Genomic DNA, 15,746 nt, shown 5'->3' with positions numbered 1-15,746 from the left:
ATTAAGTACATTTAGCGGAAAGCTTCTTTTTCGTTTCGAAAATTTCGTTATGATTAGTTAAGTTTTGGAGGAAAAATAATTACCGCCAATGAAACCTTTTTGTTTTCAATTTTTCGAACTTAAAACTTCTTTAGCATCGATGTGATTTGAAAGTCGATGAAACGAAAAAGCGCGACAGTAAGAAAAGACAGACACATAAAATTAATAAGATTTAACTTAGGAGAAAATGAGATAGGAAGCATTATTCAGTGTCTTGGTAGTAGGCGATCATAGATGAAAAATAGATTGACTAGTCTTGCCATAAATACTGACACAAAGAAAAAAAAATAAGTATGACAAATAACATTAATTATATTTTTTACAGTGCGTTAGTTTTATACATAAATATAAAATAATTTAAAATATAAAAGCTTATTCGAAGTGGTCTCCATTGGCTGCAAACAGACCTTTAATATTATTAAACGTTATGGCCAGTTATCAATAGAAGCACGCACTCTTTCCATGGGAAAATTCTTCACTATCAATCGTACGGATTGTATTAGGGACTCAAAATTATCATTGCGTTAAGAGCAAGCTGTTCTCTCTAAAACTGACCATAAATAATAATATCAAGCAGAATAAGATCGGGACTAGACGACGGCCAGTCGGCCAGATATATTGAAGTTTTTGAACATGGTGTTGTTAAGAAGTTTCACCAAAAATCTTGTTGAAAATGGTACCTTGATACTCCACCAAACCATCACTGAAGTCAGATAGTGCCAACGTTGCACTCTGTCGACTAATTAGGAAGCTTCCTTAGAGCTTTGAGCAAAAATACGGTCATTTCAATTGTTAAAATTTTGCTCAATTGTAAAAAAAAATCTCATCCGTAAACAAAATTTTTCTTTGAACTCCCTTTGCGTACCGCTTCATAAGTTGTTCCGATTTTACCACCTATTCTTTTTTAAATTATCAGTAAAAAAATGACCAGTAGGTACGTCTTTTATAGGCTGCAAGTCCTAAGACATCTTTTAAAATACGCGACATGGTTCTAGGTGCTTTATTTATCCCCCGAGATAAAATCTTTTGCTTTTGGACAGGATTTTTTCGAATTCTTTCCCTTCCTGCGTTGACCGCCTTTTTCGTACGAACACTACGTGGACGACCATATAGACAAACAGATGAGGTCTCATTGTACCTATGAATAGCCCAGTACACTAACATTTTACTAATATCAAGCGTATGGAGAGTTTTAGAAATTGCATTTGGCTCCATAGGTACCTACTTTGTGTAATGCATTTACAGCGATTCGGTTCTCTTTATCACCCCACTCCATTTTATTTTTAATATCGCAAAATATTGTCGGACCTATACTTAAATAGTTAAGGAATGGTTGAACGTAGTGTTTAAATTTTCTTTGGGAATTGTTTTGATGTGTAAATTTTGACATTTAACGTATCTATTTCTGAATTAATAAATGCAATATTACATATCAATAATATAATTTATTTTAAATAATTAATCAGTGATTAGTTACAATAAATACCTACATTTCAGTTTTTAAAAGTTAAAAGGTGGATACGTCCTCAACTAGAGTAAGGCATCCATCGCGATCGAAAGGATTTTTCACTTCCAAAAAAAATTTGCACATTAATGCTTGACGAAGCCAGCCTCATGTGGAGGAAACACCGCACAAGGAAGCTCATTTCACAGCTTTGTAGTACGTGGAAGAAAGCTCCTTGAAAACCGCACTGTGGAGTACCACCACACATCCAGATGGTGGGGTGATATCCTAACTTGTGGCGTGTCGTGCGAAGGTGGAATTTTGGCGGCAGGAATCAGGTTAAACAGCTCTTCGGAACACTACCCGTGATAAATGCGGTAGAAGACACACAATGAAGCGACGTCTCTACGCAACGCCAAGTGATCCAGCCGTTCACAGAGCACTGGGTCCCCGACAATTCGAGCTGCTCTGCGTTGCACGCGGTCAAATGGATCGAGCTGATACTGGGGTGGGCCAGACCAGAAATGACAGCAATACTCCATGTGTGGCCAGACCTGCGCTTTGTAGAGCGCTAGAATGTGGGCCGGCTTGAAGTATTGCCGTGCTCTATTGATGACGCCCAGCTTCTTCGAAGCCAATTTGGCTTTGCCCTCCGGATGTGGAATCTCCGGAATTGGAAATCGCTCGAGATTTCGAGATCCAGTATTCCGATACTAGGCGAGGCTTTAAGGGAAGTGTAGTCGAAGAGCGGTGATACGACAAATGGGGTTTTTTTAGTGGTAAACGCGCAAACTTGAGTCTTCTGGGGGTTAAATTGGACAAGGTTCAATTTACCCCATTCCGCGACCTTCTCGAGAGAGGACTCGATAGAAGACACAAGTATCTCCCGGCACTGGTCGACGTTTTCCCGAGAGAGACCTGCATGGCCCGTGTATACAGCATCACCAGTGCTGTCGTCTGCATAGCAATGTATGTTGGCGGTGTCCATTATATCATTGATATGCAGAAGAAACAGCGTGGGAGATAGCACACAGCCTTGGGGCACTCCAGCATTCACGGGCTTCGGGTTCGAGCAATGTCCGTCGACAACGACCTGTATGCTGCGCCCAGTGAGGAAGCTGGAGGTCCACTTGCACAAGCTCTCGGGAAGCCCAAATGATGGAAGTTTAGAGAGGAGCGCCTTATGCCATACACGATCAAAGGCCTTCGCTATATCCAGGCTAACTGCCAGGCCTTCCCCCTTGCTTTCAAAAGCCGCAGCCCATCTATGTGTTAGGTATACCAGAAGATCACCTGCCGACCGACCATGGCCTGTAGGAATAGGTGTTCCGCAGGGTTATATTCTCGGTCCTTTCTTGTTTCTTATATATATTAACGATTTATCGTTTGTGGTAGATTATAGCCACAAGATTGTATTGTTTGCTGATGATACTTCACTTATTTTTAAAGTGACGCGACGCAACGTGCAGATATTGATGACGAGGTAAACAATACACTCTTAAAGATGATGCATTGGTTTGAGATGAATAATCTGCACTTAAACAGTAAAAAAACAAAATACTAGTGGTTCATTACTCCAAACCAACGGAGGTACAAACCAACGTACTTATAAATGACCAGAGATTAAAACTTGTGGACACTACGGTCTTTTTGGGTATCACGTTAGATAAAAAGCTCCCGTGGGGTCCACATATTGTCTAACTAGCTGGTATACGCCTTTAGAAAGATTAGAAAGTACACGAATACTGCGATCGCTAGATTATTATATTTCAGTTCTTGTCACAGCATCATGACGTACAGTATTTTACTATGGGGTCATGCTGCTCACATTGATATCGCGTTTGCTTTGTAAAAGAGAGCTGTTCGTGCGAGACAGTACAATGTTGTATATTTTTAATTTATAAAAAGGAGCGCAAAAAAATGATGCTGGGAGAGTTTCTTGCACCGCTTCTTCTCTTTCAGGAGGCCATTAGTTACCGAAACCGTAGTATCTAGTAGATTAGAAATGACATAAAAAAGAATTCTGAAGGAATCAATTAAAGAGAAAATAAATGCCTATTATGTCTTTTATTGCAAAGAACGAAGAATTGAGAATTTATTTGGGAGAAATCTGTGCGTTCGAATAATAGGGATGTAAGTATGAAGGTGCCATTTAGGCGTACAGGCTACTTTGAATTAAAATAAAACATATCGTTGATATGCAGAAGAAAAATTATAGGAGACAGCACATATCCTTAAGGAACTCCAGCATTCACGTACTTCGGGTTCGAACAATAACCGTCGACTACGACCAGTATGCTGTCGAGTGAGGAAGCTGGTGGTCCACTTGCATAAGCTCTCCGGAAGCCCAAAGATGAGAGCTTTGAGAAAAGCGCCTTGTTCTATACACGATCAAACGCCTTTCTTATATCCAGGCTATCTGACAGGCCTTCTCCCGTGATTTTGATAGCCGCCGCCCACTTATCATGTGTAAGGTATATGCAAAGGTCTGCTGCCGAACGACCAAGGTGAAAACCGTACTGTCGGTCGGTGATTAACTGGTGACTCTCTAGTTATACCTACCTACTACTACTTCCCTGGGATAATTTAGGGAAGGATATGACAACATAAAAAAAAAATTAAAACTATTAGAAAGATGCAAATAGATAAATATATAAATTTGAAAATAATAAGCAGATCTGCAACTACAATCGCGAGAAAAAGTTTGGAATCACTTACTTGAAATTGGTTCCGCGCAATCTTGCTTGCTAAATAAATTTTTAATTATCATAAAAATGACAACATTTTAAAGGTTCAACTGTCGATTTTAAATAGATGAAATGAAATGAAATGAAATTAAATGATTTATTTGTATGAATCGTGGTAACATAGTTGTTAACAATTAATTGGTGTACAGCACAATTCGCCAATATATCGGCATACAAATATTTGATTGTCAATATTGGAATATCATATTTAATTTATACATATACGTTCTTAATACACATTACATAGCTTTAATTCAATGAGATAATATAAAATAAACATTAGTTTGTAGGTACCTCTCAAAAATTACATTTGAATACTATTATTTTTGGCTAAAGAATTCTTTTAAACTATAAAAGCATTTATCTATTAGCCATAATTTTAATTTTTATGCATTAATGTTTTAGGCATCTCTCTAATATTCTTTGGAAGGTGGTTAAATACCCTAATACACATAACATTTGCGTTATTTTGATGAAGCGCTGTTCTACAGTATGGCATCAGAAGGCGAGTTGGATCTCTTAATCCTAATATGGAATAGTCCTTTGCTGGTTTAAAAAGTTCACCATGTTTTTTAATGAACATACAAATTTCTAATATATATAGACCAGTAAGCGTTAACAGACGGTGCTTTTTGAATAATGGTCTACACGATTCTAGAGGACTGACATTGCATAAAGCTCTTATACATTTTTTTTGTGCCAGAAAAACATTTGAAATATTAGTGGAGTTTCCCCATAGTATTAACCCGTACCGTAAAACTGACGCAATATAACCGTGGTATGCAGTAAGTGCAGCATTAAAGGATACAGTTTGTCTGAGCCTTCTTAAAGCGAAAACGAACTTATTTATTTTGCCTGCCACTGTATCACATTGAGCTTTCCAGTTACAATTGCAATCTAATATAATGCCTAAAAATTTTATTGTGTTTCTTTCTTTAATCGTTAGGTCACTGTATGTTATATTTAGAGATTTATGTATTGTTTTATAATTAGAAAATTGTATATATTTAGTTTTTGTCATATTAGCGAATAAATTATTCTCATTAAACCATGTCAATATAGTTTCTAAATTTTTATTTATAGTCATATTATAATTATTTATCGCTTTATGCTCGTCAGGAATAATTATGGATATGTCATCTGCAAATAATACACAGTTATAGTCAACCACATCGGGTAAATCATTCAAATAAATTAAAAACAGTAAGGGTCCCATAAGACTTCCTTGAGGAACTCCAAATTTACTAATTAAATAGGGTGACTTGTATGTAGTCATCTCCAGTTTCTCATTTATGTTATTTATTTCTACAATTTGTTGTCTATCGGCTAAATAACTTTCAATCCATTTTAGAGCAGGGCCTCTTATACCATATTTTTCACATTTATATATTAAGATATGATGATCAACAAAATCGAATGCTTTTGACATATCAAAAAAGGTTGATATTACAGGTACTTTCTTGTTAATACATGTAGTTATTTCTTCTATTAAGTAATAAGCAGCCAAAGTAGTTGATTTGTTAGCTTGAAATCCAGTTTGTTCTTTTTTTATAATATTATGTTTATTTAGAAAATGCATTATTCTTACATACATTGCTTTTTCCATTATCTTTGAGAAAATAGATATAAGAGTCAGGCCGATAATTATTGATATCGGTTTTAGTACCCTTTTTGAGTAAAGGCTTAATAACAGATAACTTTAAGCTTTCTGGAAAGACACCCTGTGAAAAGGATATATTAATTAAGTAAGTCAAAATATGAGAGATATTGTGCTTGCAGTTTTTGAGTATATGTGTAGATATGGAATCATAACCTGTTGCCTTTGTATTTTTAAGAGAATTTATTATCTTTATTACTTCGTTTTCGGAACATGGAGAGAGAAATATACTATTATTGATTGCATTTATTTTGTATTTATATTGATTATTCCAATTATGATTACAATTTTTAGTCAAATCAATAAAGGAATTATTAAATGTTTTTGCAATGTCTGATGGATTTGTTATATCAACGTCGTTATAATGAATTAGGTCAATACAATTTTTAGCTATCATATTATTATGACTACCTTTTTTCTTTATTATATCCCATGTAGCTTTAGTTTTATTTTTTGAGTTTTGTATATATTGATTATTTAGGTGTCTCTTAGAGCAGTCATTACAAGACCGTAATATTTTGCTATATTTTTTTAACTTTATCTTACTTTCATGAGACTTTGATTTGTAGTGATTAAATCTCAACTGTCTTTTCTTAATACAAGCTACCTTAATACCTTTTGATATCCATTTATTATTGCCAACATAATTGGACATTTTCTTATTATATATGGGAAAGCAAAGATCGTATAACAGGCAGAAAAAATCATGAAAATTTTTGAAGGCTGTATTGGCATTTGACTCATTTAATACATCGATCCAATTTAGAGATTGTAAGTACATATTAAATTTATGTATATTCTCTTGACAATAATCCCTAATTTTTATAGACCAATTTTTCGGTTTATTTATAAATATTTTCGGTAAACTTACTAGTTGGCATGATTCATGATCCGATAGAAAAAGTTTAATTACTTTGCCTTCCGCTGTAGGAATATTTGTCGCTATTATATCTAGGCATGCTTGTTGTCGAGTTGGTTCGGTTATATTTATATTAATATAACAATTACTTAATAGATTTTGAAATAATTTTGATATCTGATTTTCTTTTAATATATCAATGTTAAAGTCTCCGGCTAATATAATCTTTTTATTATTATTGATGGTTAATTTATGGAGAAGTAGTTCTAATTTTTCAAAAAATAAAGTAATATTTGAGTTTGATGTCCTGTATATACAAACAATGTAGCAATTTATCGCTCTTACTTCAACAGCACAACATTCAAATATTTTTTCGGTTGAGTATTCAGTACACTGATCGAGAATCTTATAATCTAGAGATTTCTCCAATAAAATACAACTACCTCCTCGTCTTTCATTCAATCTACAAAACGTCGAAACGACATCATAATTTTGCAGTATGAGATTAGATTCTTCTCCCCTTTTTATAAAAGTTTCAGTAAGACAAATGATACTTATATCTACTTCTATTTCAGACAACGCTAGCTCAATCCATTCTAGCTTATTTAAAACACCAGCAATGTTTTGGTGCAAGAGATACATTTCCTTACATGGTGTATGGTCGAAAAAAATTAGCTTGTGTATTATTTTCTAGATTAATTGTTTGAGTCGCTTTATTACAATAGTTTTTAACTGACAATATCGTTTTATCAACTTGTGTAGACATTTCTTTTTGGTTTCTAACGCTTCTATTTTTGTATTTTAGTTTATTTAACCAATCCTTGCATACCAAAAATTCCTGTTTATAATGCTGACTTTCTAATTCGTTGTTGATGTTGTTGCAAACTTTATTAATATAATTATTTTTAGCATTATAGTATCCAGTATAATTTACATTTGAATTCAAATATTTACAATTTGGATATTGTTGACATATTTGTTTTAAATAGTTATTAATAAGAATTTCGTTATGATGAGGATTTTTCACAATATTCAATATTATAATATCAGTACCTTTTAGGTAGCGTAGGAGGGCAGCAGTCTCAGACATAAATACGAACGGATTTCTATCGTGTTCGCCTAAACTAAGAATGAATTGGTCCGTTTGGCAAGTTTTTATTTTGAAACACGATTCGATTATATTTTCTGTACTGGCTGAAGGTTTTGTTTCGTTTCTGCTGAGATTTCATATTTTGAAGTCAAATTAAACGTGGAGAGTCGAGAAGCTATACCCACACATTGTTTACCTCCAAAGATAAATAAACGTTTTTTCTTTTTGGGTTTATTTTCCTCATGTTGCATGGATGTCGACACACTTTTTTTAGGCTTGAGATGATTATCATAGGGATTTACAATATCAAAATCAATCCTACGTTTAGCTTTTAAAGTTCTAACTGATGAGAACTTTTTGAATTTCTTATTAGTGCTATTTTGGTCGGTGTATATATTCAAAGTAGTTATTTTTCTTTCCAGTTCACTAATTGTCTTCTTTAAGAAATTGTTTTCTAAAATTAATTCTTCTATTTCTCTATTTGCCTTGTCTAATAAACATTGCAACGTGAGAATTTTTTCTTTGAAATCATCTAATTCGCAATATATTGTAGACAGGTCCGGTAAGCTTTTAATGTCTTCACTAGTGCTAGGTGATGTTTCTAAGTAAAGGTCATCCATACTCTGATTCTGTTTCCGTTTGCGTAAAGTGATGTATTCTTTTTCCATAATTACTGTTTATACAATTTAGAACTACCTTCATGAATTCACTTTATTTATTATCACAAAACCAAAGCTAAATTTAGTTAAGTATTAAACCTCGTGAGTGTTAGTTTCGTGCTAAAGTGGTTTATGCAAAATACATATCGGTGATAATTCGTTCAAATACACGTATAAATAATCAAAATATAATACTCTCACTATTGTCACACAGCCAATCCAAAATAATGTATGTGAACGTCGAAATCGTGTGTTGTTGCATTTATTCAATATTTAGTGTTAGAATCACTCGTAATGTATTTGTGATAACGTTTATTGTTGAAGCACGGAGTACTTTAAAAATCAAGGTAACACAGATTTATTTCATTAAAATTTTTACAAACTTTTCTTTACTCGGAGATCGGAGACACCAACACGATAGGAGTGTTTATATGTTTATTCACTGATTTTAAAGCTTTGTCCACAATATATGTTGTTAGTCGCGTATGTATTATTTCACTGCACTTGTTTTTAATTGAGAAATTTATGTTATTTGATTTTTAATATACAATAAATACGGAGTCAATGTTTACAGTGGCTCGCTGGCGCGCTCGATACCAAATTCATTCAAATCGAGCCAGTAGTTAAGGAGCTATCACGGATTAAGTGAAGGAGGTAGGAAAACTAGGAAATATGAAAAAAAAATGAATGAATAAAACAACAAAAATTAATAAATGAAAATTTTGTTTAGCCTTAAAATTAAGTATCAGTACTTTGTGGTCCTTCCACTCGCCTTAATAACTGCTGGAAGACGATTCTTCATAGACCTGATCAGCTTCTGAATTGATTCTTGCGGGATACCTTCCCACTCCTCAATCAACGCTGAGTTCAGCTCATTCAGACATGAAGGAGCAGGAGTTCTGGAACGAACCTTCCTCTTCAGTTCATCCCACACGTGCTTAATGAGATTCAAGTCAGGTCTGAGCGCTGGCCAGTTCAATGTGGCGATACTGACTTCTTGGAGGTATTGATTTTAAAATGATGTCATTTTAATAATAATTAAAAATTTATTTAGTAAGCAAGATCGCGCGGAACCAAATTACATGAATTTAATTTGAATTGAATTGAATTGTTTTTGAAAGGTAAGTGATTTCAAACTTTTGCTCGCGGCTGTATACTGGTATTCCTATTTCCATGTTGCACTTACTTAATGTCTCATGAGTGATGAAAACTAGTGTCGATCTCGGCAGCAAAACTAGGTACTTATTTTCAGATCGAGTGAGTTAAGGTCCATCCTGCAACCTCTTTTATAGTGCCTTTAAATCCCTAAATGAAAATATAATTCCAAAAATTAAAATTAAACATGGCGGCACAGCTCCCGCGCCTCTTGTTAGCAACATAAGTTTATTATATGAAAGTGTAGACATAAAAGTCAATCTCGCTCTCCCTAGGGAAGAATATATGCTATATCTCGAAGGAGGAACAATAAGTTTTCCCATTAGCACGGAACTTGGGCTGGTGCAATATTATTTATATATTTAACATTTTTTGCCGTTAGGTAAATGCGATCATTTACATAAATAACAAGACCATTTTTTGTAAATAACTAGACTTTATTTTTTTTTATAATATTACAGTCCGTTCATACAAAAGTTACATTTCTACAGTGAAAATGGCTAAAATTCTATGTAACTTGGCCGATATCTCTCTCAGCTTTTGCTTTCGCCCAACTAAGTACAAGCTGTTTTCTTATTTCAAAGCCAATGACAGCAGCCGCCATACCTGTGTTCAAGCTGTCAACACCTTTTTGTAATGGTATATTAAGCCTGATACCATTCCGTGAGGCTGCTAATCTGTAAATGTAATACAAATTTATGGTAGATGCGGGACTCGAAGCCTTGCCTCTCGGGTTCCATCCGAGCACTCTTACCAACTGAGCCTACCGTCCGAATGACGCATCGATAGTAAATGTTGATGTATCTTGTACAACTCTCAATTTGTATATTTAATCCCAGAAGTAAGAGATTTCACTTAAAATTAACAGGCTGTTTACATTAACACTTTATTAAATTGAATTTCACTCTCCGAAAAAATTATTGTTGCACAAAGAACGGAAGAAGACCACTTAGTCTTAATAGAACGGAGAAACAAGAATGCAGTTCTGGTAGTACCATCAGTAGGACGACTACAAGTGTGTCGCTTACCATCAAATCAAAATCACTTTATTTATGTAGGTCAAGCAAGTGACAATTATGAATGTCAAAAGTTTTCTTTTCTTTGTACATCTACCACTTCAGAAAAGGTTGAGCATTAAGTGGCAAGAAACTCATTTTTTTTTAAATGAAAATAAGGGACGAGATGAGTAGGACGTTCAGCTGATGGTAATAGCCGCTCAGGATTCTTGAAAGACTCTAAAATTGTGAGCGGCACTACAATTGCACTCGTCACCTTGAGACATAAGGTGTTAAGTCTCATTTGCCCAGTAATTTCACTAGATACGGCGCCCTTCAGACCGAAACACAGTAATGTTTACACATTACTGCTTCACGGCAGAAATAGTCGCCGTTGTGGTACCCATAATCTAGCCGGCTTCCTGTGCAAAGGAGCCTTCCACTGGTAAGTAGTTATTGCCACTCTTTTAATCATCAGCTGCATGTCTTGCTCGTCTCGTCAATTTCATAAAAAAATGCAAATGGTAATTGATCTTATGTGATAGCTGTGCCAGAAGTTTCTTACGGCCGTTCCCAATATACTATCTACAGATACAGTTAAATTACTACCTTCCACTGTCAGTAATTAGCTGTAAATAATCTATAGCTGTCCCAATATACCCGATTTTTATCGCCTTATATTGGGACGCGTGAATTGCCGTTTCCATACAAACTTCTATCGCTGGTAAGCTATACGTCGTCTCATTGACAGACACCGTGTACGGATAAGGTGAGTTACCGTCGATAAGTTTATTGGGACAGAAAAGTCAACGATAGTTACTATTTTTATCTCAAGTAAGAGATAGACTAAATATTGGCCGTAAGTGTATAAAGCCTTACAGTTCAGATTCACTACAAAGCATAAAACAAAGTCGCTTCCCGCTGAACGATGCGGGATTCGAACCCACGAACATGAACCCATGAACAAAGCAAACAGAATTTTATAACGAGGCGGTACTCGGACGGTTAGCTCAGGTGGTTAGAGCACCGGCACGGAACGTTGGAGGTCGTGGGTTCGAATCCCGCATCGTTCATAAAATTTTTTTTTTCAAATTTCATTTGTGTCTTTAAAACTACGCAATATAATTTGATGCGGCTTATTGAATAGATAGAGTGATTCAGGAGCAAGGTTTATATGTATTTCTAATATGATTTCGTCAATAAACATATTTTTTTGCGCTAACATTGCTGCAGCTGTCTCAATCCTACGAGATAAATCAAAATAATGTATCACAGTATTGTAATTTGTAAAAGTAAAGATCCCTTAGGGATCACGCACAATAACCAATTTATTTAATATATCTTATCCAATTACCTTAAATAATTTATTCATTTAATGTGTTCACAGTATGCAATTTCAATGAATATTTTCGAATAAATTACAGATTTAAAATGCAGGGACATAGCGGTTACAGCGGTACCGGCCAGAAAAGCATTAGAATGAGTATCATCAAACTTATAAAATATTGCAGTGTGCGTAACTTATTTTTGTATATTATTGTCCTTTATTGTTGAGATAAAAATAATGGGATCACTCGGAAATTACATTATATTTATTTAATTTTTATTATTAACTTTTGACAGAACATCTCTGTCCGGGCAGCTAGTAAATACTAATTGAAGTGAATAGACATATACCTGTAAGTATCGACACTGATGCCTTCCGTTTCACCGCCCAATACGACTGTCATATGTTTTAAGTCCGTAAAATCAACACCATAATATGGCACAACAGGTATTTGGGAGTCAAGAGTAACATTGGTTCCTTCTTTCATATCCATGTGAATATTACTATCGGCTATGAATACAGATGTTTCTTTAGGTAAAAAGTTTAACATTTCTTCCCAGTCGATTGATGTGTGAATTGGCTGTCTGAAGTGTGCTCCTGCTGCACTTCTCACAACTTTTGGGTCCCAAAGGTCTACACAACCTGAAATTAATGATTAAAGCAATCACAATCACAGTATTCTGGGTTAATAATTACTTTATTATATAAGAGGGGGTAAACAGAGAGGCTTACGTAATGGCATGTGGTGTTTATGAATTGTTTTCACAGTATAGTGATATGTTTTATATCACATTCAAAACATAAACTTTAATCTGTATATATTTTGAAAGGTCTTTGTATGACCTCATTTGGTCTTGTATGGAATGTTCTATTTGAATAATGATTACCTTTCCTTAAAACTATTTATAAAATATAACTTAAGAATTGTGATCGACAATCAATCTTAATAACCTGTAACTTTAAGTTGTATAACAAAACTAAAATAACGACCTTTTGTTAAGAGCACTTTTTCACATCCCACACCAACTGCAGCTCTTAGGATGGCACCGAGATTTCCTGGCACTCTTATATTGTCACAAATAAACTGTAATGGCAGTGGCTTCGAAAGCCTCCTTATATTCTCTGCTGTAGGCCTTTCAAAAACACCTACAAAAACAAAACAAAATTTCAAGATTACAATAAGATAAAAACAATAAAAAATTCATAATTAAAGAGCACTATGACAAAGTGTGCTCGAATAAACTTCACAAGTGTTTGAAAAGTGCAACACAGTCATCATCTTGTGTTAGTCATGGTTTGGTGGTAGATGGTAGTATCTTCAAAGTTCCTCTTCACTACGTTTTTGTGAAAAAGAAGTGAAGACTTTAGACAAAATGTATCAGGAGGTCTAAGATTGAAGATACACATTTTAAAACCAGAACCATGGACTTACTTAATGCACAATCTACCCAAACTTGGCTAGAGTTCAATTTTCTGGACTTTATAAGAACTGAATACTGGCCTTCTTCTCCCCCAGATCAAAACTTACCTTTACCAGTGGGAGGCTCCTTTGCACAGGATGCCGGTTAAATTATGGTTACCACAATTGAACCTTTTTTTTTGGTGTGAAGCAGTAATGTGTAAGCATTATTGTGTTTCGGTTTAAAGGGTGCCATAGCTAGTTAAATTGCTGAGCAAATGAGACATAACATCTTATGTCTCATTTGCCCACGGTGTATGAATTACTAGCAGCTGAATGTTCTGCTCATATTGTCCCTTACTTACATTAAAAAAACTCTTTGACAACAAATTATGGTCAGTTTAGAAGAAATGGCCTGCTCTGAATGACATGTCACATCAAACATCTAGATATCACAACTAGCCTAAATCTCACTATATGTAATGTCTAATATTTTTATTGCTGAGATTGAAATAAATACAAACAAGTTACATGCATTTTTTTTAAATCAGAACTTGCCAATTTTTTAAAATTAAAATCTTGTTTTTAGGCACCCAGTACTTCACTATAAAATTCAAAATCTGCTACTAGCATGTTTAACCTTTTTTTTACGGTTTTTCTGATCAATGTTTGTCACCTTAACAATACAACAAAGGCATATCACAGAACAGGCACTCCTGTACAATCATTTACAAAATGGGTACACAAATAATCCGTTCTGGGAAACTCTGATTGCGGGTGGTATGCCTCAGAATGGCGTGATTTCGGAGTGGGCACAGAGTTTTGTCAATGCATGTTGTTTTATGTGTATTAATAGAGTGCTTATAATTAGGATGATTTGAGTGAATACATCTGAAAGTTATTGAAACAAGCTATAAGACCATGCAAAATAAACCATCTTGTAAACAAAATAGGAGTCCGAACTTGGTGAGTGAATAGTGTGCCGTATGGCACTCTCGGTTTCGATATATCTGAAAAATCTACGTCTTCTTATCTGATTTTGCCGATTTCAGAAGGTTAAAGTTAATAAATAACAAACTAACCCAAGATTCCAGGTGAAGTCACAACATCCGACCACATTTCTATCTCCTTGTATGGTATTTTAAAGATCTGTACTCCAGTTTTGGGTAAGAATGGTCTCAAGTTATTAAGATCACTGATTTGACTAAATATAATGTATTGAAGTTTACATTTTGCTTCCAAGCCATCTACTATTAATCGCCATCCTTCAACAAGCATCTGTCCAGTCCGTAGTCTTTCTTTTTTAGATTTAAGTTTTACAAATAAAGAACTGAAATTATATCAAAACTTACATTGCGCACGAAATATTTTTATTTCGTGAATAACAATAATTATTATTTTATTAAATTCAAAGCAAAATATAATAAATGCACCTAGTACATTATATTTTCTCTTACCTGATTCTACTATCATTTTCTTTAAGTTTTTCATATATTATATTGCCATCATCATCAAAAACTTTTTTTTGACTAAGATAAATTTTTTGTTTTTTTAAGAGTTCTTCTTTTTTTGCTTTAACTGCCTTCCCCTTTACTGGATCAAGTAAAGACTTATTATGATTATCATTACCAGATTCAAAATCGACCTGATTAATTTGCTTAGCGCTTTTGAGTGGTGCACTCTTTTCTTCTGTTCTATGCTGACCTAAGTCTATTATTTTTTCTTTTTTTAATGATACTTTAGGATTTTCTTCAAATGGCAAAATTACCCTAGAGGGTCTTCTGTGCGTCCATCGGCTATATAACCTAATTGTAGTGGAACCAGGAATAGAACTTTTAAGAAGGTTAATAAGACAATTAACCCTATAAGACATATTATTATTGATGATAGAACAATATTCTTTAGTATAACAACTCGTAATTTACTGTTTTACACAAGTAAATACTTTACTTAAGTATGTATTAATTATTAAACAGTAAACACTTTTTTTTTTTTTTTTTATATTAATTCGTTCTTTCGAACAGGCTATAGCCAGGGGCCTTACTGCCTTGTCGTTAGTATTTTCATTTCTTTGGTATTTATTATTTTCACTATTTTGTTTTACAAAAAGTCCAATCCAGTGTTCTCATTTCATCTTACATTATTTCCATTTTGCTTTTCCAATTATGTATATTCGATAGCGAATATTTATAGAAAACAGTAAACACGATACCTACAAAAATAAAAATACCAAAAATATTTTTTTTTTGTTCTGTTCGTCCATCTGGACAGGCAAAGGGGTCAAAAGCCCATACAGCCAAGTCTTCATTTTTATTTTTCTATTCTTCACGTTACACAGCTTGTTCAAAGTCAAGCTAAGTCTTTATATCATCTTC

The 15,746-nt window shown here is 34.2% G+C and overlaps 2 protein-coding genes across 2 annotated transcripts in view; both read right to left on the bottom strand.

The window, feature by feature from the left end:
• Positions 1-8,902, bottom strand: part of LOC126966553 (troponin C-like) — a 208,543-nt gene extending 199,641 nt beyond the window's left edge. The window contains exon 1 of the mRNA XM_050810689.1: positions 8,893-8,902. The gene's annotated coding sequence lies outside the window, so the exon portion shown is untranslated. The remainder of the gene's footprint in view (positions 1-8,892) is intronic.
• A 1,164-nt stretch (positions 8,903-10,066) lies between these two features.
• LOC126966512 (rRNA methyltransferase 3, mitochondrial) lies at positions 10,067-15,555 on the bottom strand. The gene is made up of 5 exons (XM_050810629.1): positions 14,829-15,555; positions 14,454-14,701; positions 12,963-13,118; positions 12,323-12,614; positions 10,067-10,327 (listed from the first exon to the last, which is right to left on the bottom strand). Exons 1-5 carry the CDS (start codon positions 15,242-15,244, stop codon positions 10,159-10,161), a joined length of 1,281 nt encoding a protein of 426 aa, XP_050666586.1. The 5' UTR covers positions 15,245-15,555; the 3' UTR covers positions 10,067-10,158.
• Between the last annotated feature and the right edge of the window lie 191 nt (positions 15,556-15,746).

This window comes from Leptidea sinapis, chromosome 10, assembly GCF_905404315.1.
Source record: "Leptidea sinapis chromosome 10, ilLepSina1.1, whole genome shotgun sequence".
Classification (NCBI taxonomy): Eukaryota; Metazoa; Arthropoda; class Insecta; order Lepidoptera; family Pieridae; genus Leptidea; species Leptidea sinapis.
Note: the sequence above shows the minus strand (reverse complement) of the source record. Positions and strands in the feature narration are given on the sequence as shown.